General features: G+C 34.0%; 1 protein-coding gene across 1 annotated transcript; it reads right to left on the bottom strand.

Annotated features, from left to right (window-relative positions):
- Positions 1 to 3,219: 3,219 nt before the first annotated feature.
- Positions 3,220 to 7,880, bottom strand: LOC120086451 (chloroplast envelope quinone oxidoreductase homolog). Its single transcript, XM_039043114.2, has 4 exons — positions 7,683 to 7,880; positions 6,976 to 7,117; positions 5,914 to 6,005; positions 3,220 to 4,139 (listed from the first exon to the last, which is right to left on the bottom strand). The coding sequence occupies exons 1-4, from the start codon at positions 7,746 to 7,748 to the stop codon at positions 3,450 to 3,452; spliced, it is 990 nt and encodes a 329-aa protein (XP_038899042.1). The 5' UTR covers positions 7,749 to 7,880; the 3' UTR covers positions 3,220 to 3,449.
- Positions 7,881 to 8,635: the final 755 nt, after the last annotated feature.

Genomic DNA, 8,635 nt, shown 5'->3' with positions numbered 1-8,635 from the left:
CCTCAAGAAGTGCCACTAAGAAGATCTACTAAAGAGAGAAGAAGTGCAATTCCAGATGATTATATTGTGTTTCTTCAAGAACATCAGGATGATGTGGGCGTAATGGAAGATGATCCAATCAACTTCCAACAAGCTTTACAAAGTTCTAACTCTCAAAAGTTGATAAGTGTTATGGAAGAGGAAATAAAATCCATGAAAGATAATGACGTTTGGGAACTTGTCGAACTGCCATCAGGAGTGAAACCCATAGGTTGTAAATGGATATTTAAAACCAAAAGGGATTCACATAGGAATAACGAAAGATATAAGGCTCGTCTTGTTGCAAAGGGTTTTACTCAAAAGGAAGGCATTGATTACAAAGAAACTTTCTCTCCGGTTTCATCGAAACACTCTTTTAGGGTAATCATGGCACTAGTAGCACACTTTAATTTAGAGCTACACCAGATGGATGTAAAAACTGCGTTTCTCAATGTCAACATTGATGAGACGATTTATATAGTGCAACCAGAAAACTTTGTGTCTGATAATTCAAAGTCTGTGGTGTGCAAATTAAAGAAATCTATCTACGATCTCAAGCAAGCCTCTCGTCAATGGTATCACAAATTCTATGAAGTGATAACCTCATTTGGTTTTGAGGTGAATATTGTGGAAGATTGTGTATATCACAAGTTCAGTGGGAGTAAATCAATCTTTCTGGTGTTATATGTTGATAATATATTCATAGCTAGTAATGATGTAGGTTTATTGCATGACACTAAGAGATTTCTCAAAAGAAATTTTGAGATGAAGGATCTTAGTGATGCTTCTTTTGTATTAAGAATTGAAATACTGTGAGATCATTCTCAAGGTATTTTGAAATTGTCACAAAAGAACTACATTGAAAAGATCTTGAGTAGATTTGTCATGAAAGACTGCGCACCGGGAGATACCTCGATCTCTAAAGGTGATAAATTTCATTTAGGTCAATGCCCCAAGACCACATTCGAGACTAGGAGATGCAGAAGGTTCCCTATGCATTGGCCATTGGAAGTGTAATGTATGCTCAAGTATATACGCGTCCAGATATTGCGTTCATAGTTGGAGTGTTAGTCAGATATTTGAGTAACCCGGGGATGGATCATTGGAAAGCAGCCAAACGGGTTATGAGATATTTACAGAGAACAAAAGATTATATGCTCACTTATCGGAGATCAGAAGTTTTGGAGATCATTGGGTATTCTAATTCTGATTATGCTGGATGTTAAGACACTTGCGATTCACTTTAGGTTATATCTTCATGTTGGCTGGAGGAGTACTATCCTGGAAAAGTGTTAAACAAACACTTATGGCTTCTTCTACTATGGTTGCGGAGTTTATAACATGTTATGAGGCATCCAATCATGGAATATGGTTGCAAAATTTTGTCACTGGGCTGCGGATAGTGGTTGGCATAAAAAGACCACTAAAATTATTTTGTGACAATAAGTCAGCTGTGATGTATTCCAACAACAACAGAAGCAATATGAAGTCAAAGCATGTAGACGTGAAGTTTTTGGTTGTTAAAGAAAGAGTTCAGAATTGTCAAATTTCGATAGAACACATAGGAACAAACTCTATGGTGGCAGATCCATTGACTAAAGGTTTACCACCTAAAGTTTTTCATGAGCATATTGCTCACATGGGTGTTAGTCACTTTTTTGATTCCATGGTTTAGTGGGAGTTTGTTATTGAGGATGTTCTTTGATCTTATTTTGTTTATTTTCTATATAGAATAAAGTTGATGGTTTATGTTTTATTGTCTCAACTTGTTTATCATGCATGCAGTTTAGCATAAAGTTTTTTTTTTTAGAATGATCTCATTAAGGAATTTGGACCAGTTGGAAATAGGCATGATCCAAATCACTTTGCATGTAGTTTCCATGCTATCCATCCATACTTGATCTATGTCATTGAATGTATTGGAATTGGTGATCAAGGAAGGTTTAGTTACAAGGGTAGTGACGAAAGCCGCCTTGATTCCATGCTAATACAGGAGATGGACCAGATTGAACTAAAGGGGAATTCTATTATTGAACTAACCTGTTTATGCGCACTTAAGGTTTATGTGATTTAATTATATTAGGTACATAGACATAGCCCAAGTGGGAGATTGTTAGACATATTTAAATAATAATATGTTTAATTAAAGTATGGGCTATGTATGTGGATTAATAATTTATCACATTGGATTATTTTACTAGATTGGGCCCTATTATGTGATCTAATTAATTAAGACTCTAGATTCCTAATTGTGTATGGACTTAATGGGTAGATTCCTAGTTAATTAGGGTTTAATGGAACCATAATTGAACTAGTATATAAAGAGACCTTGGGGCTATGGTCCCCAATATACCAAAACAATAAGCACTCAGTCTTTCTTGAATCCCATTTAGAAAGAGATCCCACTAAGGGCATTCGAAATTTTGGTTGAGGAAGACCATAGTCATTCATCATCAATTTTGCAATGGAATCCGGTATGTTATTCTTGACCATTTGACATGAATGATCCTAGAGTTTATCTATTCAATATAGATATAAAGAATTTATGCTAACATTCAAAATATAAATTTGAACTCTAATGTTCATAGTGTTTGTTATTTTAGTTCTTTTTAAAATAATTTAACATTGGCAAAACTATTTTGGGTATAGAGCAGACACAAAAAATGTGTAATGTAACTAAACCTATAAATGTTATTATTACCTTAAACCATGTATGTATGTGTATATATATATATATATATATATAAAGTTTGAAAAACATTTGGATGTACATGAACTGCACTTAGCTATGGTACAGCTCTTGTTGCACCCCATTAAAATTTGACACATCAAGAATAATTTAAAATGATTAAAAAAATTGTATATATAGATAGAGAAATATGGAACTTAAGTGCAACTTCTCACATGTAGTATTTTGGAAGCTTGTAATAAGCTCGTCTTGGTTGAAAACTTGAAAGTGACATACTATGCTTCCACACTATGTTTCCACATATGATAAACTCATCTTGGTTGGAAGTGACATACTTTGTTTCACACGAGTTAGCTTGGTTTGCACTTCTTGATTTTGCTAGAATCCTCAAAGTAGTCTCATAAAACGTATCAGTGAAGTGATTTAAATCTTGAATCTAGAAACAAAGTTTTTTTTTTCTCTTGATATTGATCATAAAATTATTATACTGATAATTAAAAATCTCACAACAGTTATTTTAAAATTCATACATCTTATCTTCATTCTTGTAACATTTCACGTTCATACTAACTTATTCGAGGGAAAAAACATACGGCAAATAAAACCAAAAAAAAATGACACGATCATTAGGACTAAAATACACGTTTATCCTTCCTAAATACATATTTCACAACTATCACCATTCAAGATGCATATAACAGGCCACAACTTCACAAGCCAAAACCAGCTCAAAAGTACATTGCTACGGCTCCACAATGATTTTCCCAGTGGCATGGCCGTCCATGCTTTTTGCCCAAGCATCTTCAGCCTTGCTGAGAGGATACCGCGAATCGATCACCGTCTTCAGCTTGCCTTCCTTGATCAGGTTAATGAGATAGCTCAGATTCTCACTCTTGAAAGACATCAGCAATGGCACCAGCTGCTTCTTGGAGAAAGTTAGTTTCTTGAAGGCAAAAGTCGCCAACGTACCAGGAGTTGGAGTAATGTCTATGACCTTACCATTCGGACTCAAGTTTGGTTCAAATACAGACCATGGGATCCCTGAGGCACAGTGAACCACTGCATCATACTTCTTACCTGATGGGCTCTTCAAGGCTGCCCCTTCTGGGGTTTTGTAGTCAATAACCTCATCAGCACCTAAGCTCTTCACAAACTCCATATTACGGGCACCACAAGTAGCTGTCACATGTGTGTTCCCTAACTTTGCTAGTTGAACGGCATAATGACCAACACCTCCAGAGGCAGCAGTGACAAGAATGTTTGATTGAGGGCCACTTCCATCAAGCTTGATCCTGGAAGCTTGCGTGAGAGCCTGGTGAGCTGTCAAAGCCGCGACAGGTAGGGCAGCGCTATCGGCCGCTGTCACTTCAGGAGGCCTATAAACCGTTACAGCCTCCTTTCCTACAGCATATTCAGCAAGTCCACCTCCCGTCTGTCATTGTAATATAAAAGAATATACATCTGTAAGATGAAAACTTTCGATGAAATGAATCACCCAAATAACATAGGATTCAAAAATCGAGTCAAGTTTTAATCAATTAGTGAGGTGGTTCTGACCAAGTTGTTTCACAATTCAAGAGTTATGTTCGCAACAGAACAGTATGGATATGGATATGACCTAGCTTGATTAAAGAAAATGCAAAACTATAGTCCTTTAGAAAATGAAGCCACTAAAGGATTTTTATCAAGAATCTTAAAAAATTCTTTGAAAGGAGGTTAACCAGCATAACACCATTGTTAACCTATGGATGCTTTGGAAATTTGAAGATTTGGTGTTTTTTTTCAGGTTTTTGCTTTGGAAATGTTTTGGCTTTAGGACTTCACAGGATCTGGTTTGATGTATTTGGTCTTCATTTCTCCTTTTAGTGTTGCTGTCTCTTCCTATCAAGTTGAACATCAATGTTCCAGTCTTTTTGGATTACATTGAAAGAAGCAAGCAGATAGTTTTTTTTCTAGGGTATTTTTCAGTTTTGTAGTCCCTCCCCCCCAAGTCTTGTAATTTAGAATTTCTTTTTTTTTTTTTTTTTAGAACAAGAATTTAAATTGTGTTCTAGATTTATAATTTTTCATTTCATCAACAAAAATATCGTCCCCTTTAGAAAAAAGGCTAAATTGCAAGTTCATTCTCCATTTGCGGCTTTGTATTTATTTGATCTATAAACTTTAAATAGTGTATAATAGTCAATAGACCTTTTTGTATCTAACAGGTCTTTGAACCTAAGTGTCAAATATAGGTCCTTAAACATTCAATTTTTTATTCAATTGGTATAGAAATTTGTAATTTTGTATCGAATAAGTCCATGAACTTTTAATCCCGTCTCTAATAGCCCCTGAACTTTCAACTAATATCTAATAGATTCTTGACCTACCCAACCTTTTTTTAGAATCCACGGATGTAGTAGATGCAAAATCAAATTCAAGGTCCCACTAAATATAAAATTCGATTTTCAATCTATAAAATCAATTAATTTTTTAAAAAAAATTGAATATATAAAGGACCTATTGGTCATGAAGTTGATGGACCTATTAGACACAAAATTAAAAGTTTGAAGATCTTTTAGACACTTTTTTAAGTTAATGAACCAAATGGACACAAACTTGAAAGTTCAAAAACAAACTAACATTGTTTAACCTTAAAAAAATTATGCTGACATTTCCTTTTTGATGATATGCTTATTCTATAACCCTTCTTTGTTTGTATATGTTTGACCAATATACTAACATAGTAGTTTCTCTTAATTTTTTTTTTTTTTAAAAAAAAAAGAAGAAGGTCATACTATGAGAAAAGACAGAGAGCCAAAACTATATAAAAATGAAATTCTCGATAAGACTGACAACTCAACTAACATAAAATATGTACCATTGACCAAGAGGTTTGAATCCCCCACCTTACATGGTTAAACTTAAGAAGGGAAAAAACTCCCAATAAAAATAATAGTGCTATAAGCCTATAAATAATCTGATAGTAAATTATCCAATCCCAATGTGTAGTAATGTAATTCACAACGTCATAGACTCATAAGACGTACAAAACAAGGATATCATTGAAAATGTAAATATTCATTTAGTAGCTGGCATGTGAGATGGACTAGAAATATACTTCGTAGTCATCAGCAAAGTCACAATTTTCTTTAATCAATTACCAAGAATGTTTCTTGTTCATGGTCAAGAAAAATTAGCCGTAGAAAAGGTGAAGGAATACTTACAGCATGGCTAAGAAATGCAACAACTTTGTCCCCAGCTTTTAAGCTTTTGACTCCTGCTCCAACTTCTACGACTTCTCCAGCCACATCAGTACCTGTTTCAGCATTTTAAAAGAAATGAAGTCGTCTAGAGAAGATCTAAAACCCAGAATTTGTTAGCTAAATAATAATTGCAGGAATAAACAAAACCAGGATGGGACAGACAGAATTTCCACGAGGCCTTTATGCAAAATTTAAGTTTGTCATATCCATTGCGAAGGTTAAAAGCAAATTAAGTTTAGAAGAATCTATTGCATTTTGCATCAATCTTGAAGTCATATGTTAATAATAAATATAATAGAAGTTTTTGAAAAACAGGACAATTGTCTACTCAAAAAACATTATTTGACAGACTAACTCTTATTTTACTTTTAGAAAGTTCCTATCCATGTTCTCAAAATCCAAAACAAATTTTGAATACAAAAATGAGTAAGTTTCAAAATCTTATATTTTGTTTCTGGAATTTACTGAAATGTTCAAATGTTTCTTTAAAAAATGTGAAACTCATAGTAAGGAAATTGGATGATATAAGTATAAATTTCAAAAAAAATAAAATAAAAACTAAAAAAAAAATTCCTATCCATGTCTTTATTTCTCCAAGTCACCTGGTTACTGCTGTATATTCGAGGTTTAGACCAGATTCATCAGGAAGATACTATTGGTGCGCAAATAGTTTTTTAAGAAAGGTCTAATCAATGGGCACATTCATGAAATCTTACAGCCTGAAATCCTAAGAAAGAAGGGGGTTAGATAGCAACAGATTTTGGACCTATAGTCCACACCAAAAGCTTGTATAAATTAATCACCAATGTCCATTCCGCTAAGATCAGAATTGGTATGCGCACAACTTAACTAATCTTACAGGATTACCCACCTAACTCTACAACATTTCAGTGTCATGAAAGCTCATTTCCTCTGTTACCAAAACATGCCTAAACTTTCACTTATAAATCATACCAAAAAAGCTTTCAGAGCAAGAATTCAGGTTACACATGCATAACATTAACCATAAGTAAAGAGAAGTACCAGGAATATGAGGGAACTTGCGAGGAAGAAAGGGACGTATCAATCCTTTCTGAATTTTCCAATCAATTGGATTCAAACTAACTGCTTCCACTTTAACCAAAACCTCATCTGTCTTGGGTTTAGGAATGGGAACTTCTGCATGCTGCAGGAAGATAAAGACAGATCAAATAAAGATCCAGTATACTGGACTGCTAGTTTCATAACTTTTTTTTTCTAAAAAAAAAAGAATGTTTTATTGCGTTTGAGGAAGTGTATTTGGTTGTAACATATTCCTATTTATCTCTTTAAAATCTCTTCTATCTTCTTTAGCCTACTTATAAATGGGATGTTTGTGTGTTCATAATGTAACAGAGAAAATATAGATTACTGATCTCCTTCTATTTGAGCTTCATCTCTAGCTAACTGCAACTTGAACATAATTGCCAACAGATAATGGAAAGATTGCCAACAATATAAAATAACTGACAAAGAGAAGTATCGACATAGGTTCGTGGAAAGATTCATCCCCCACTTAAAGATAAATCAAATTCCACAAAATAACTCATCCAGGAAAGGATTGAAACGAATTAAATATCAACAGAAGCAACAACACGGGATATGAGCAGGCACAAATCTAAAATAATTTAAGTACCATAAATTCTATAAAATAAAATTTAAAAAAAAAAAAGGAAAAAAACAATGGAAGCCCAGAAGGAGGAGGGAGTAACCTTGAGCGCAGCCGATCCGCCGCCATAGGCTTCATACAGAACCGCCTGCATAAGCCTCGAAGCCATGGCCACCGCGATAGAAGGCGCTGGAACAGTCGGGATATGAGATGCTTTTATTTTCCGCCCTTTATCGATTAATTTGTAAATTTTTGAAGTTTCTAAATTCTTATAGGGGCTGATTGGGGTGACTGGGAAACTGTGTTTGAGTATGCAGAATTGATATGTCTGAGTTTATATATCTGGATTTGGGTGTGTAGAATTTTTATTGTTATCTGGTTCAGTTTTTGTACTCTATAATAATGCTTGTATGAACACTATTTTTTTAATCTTATAATCCAATTATTGTATTTATCCTATTTGGAATAAGACATTGATTGCATTTTTTTATTCTTTCCAATCTCAAGATATAGTATACAGTTCAATTTTATATTATTTATTCTAAACTTCTCATCAAAGAAAGCCAAATGGTTTTACAAAATAGTGTTAATTTAGACCGGATATGAAATTCATTAAATTCATTCCACTGTTAAAAAAAAATAGATCGGATATGAAATTCATTAAATTCATTCCCCTCAAAAGATTTTATATATGGCGTTATACATGACCATTTTACAACCTGATTAGAAATATTTTCATCTATATCTAAGGGCCACAAACTACGGCTCATTTGTACATGTCACAAAAAATCAACAAATATATGATACCTATGGAATAAGAAACTAGGGGAAGTTACAAAAAAATAATAACAAACCAACTTGCAAACACCGAGAATGTAATTAGTTAGTCTTACTCAACAAACGCATGCAATACCTTTTCCTTAATGGTGGTGGAATGGCTAGAAAACCGTATGTTCACTGAATATCATTCACCAACAGATCTATGAGGGTCAACTGATCGTCCTCCTTTAAACCCTCAACTTGGTAGATCTGTTTAATGAACTCCTGACGCCTCTT

Source organism: Benincasa hispida, chromosome 9 (assembly GCF_027475165.1).
Source record: "Benincasa hispida cultivar pf3 chromosome 9, pf3_genome.v1.1, whole genome shotgun sequence".
NCBI classification, from domain to species: Eukaryota; Viridiplantae; Streptophyta; class Magnoliopsida; order Cucurbitales; family Cucurbitaceae; genus Benincasa; species Benincasa hispida.
This window is presented reverse-complemented; position numbering and strand designations above follow the sequence as displayed.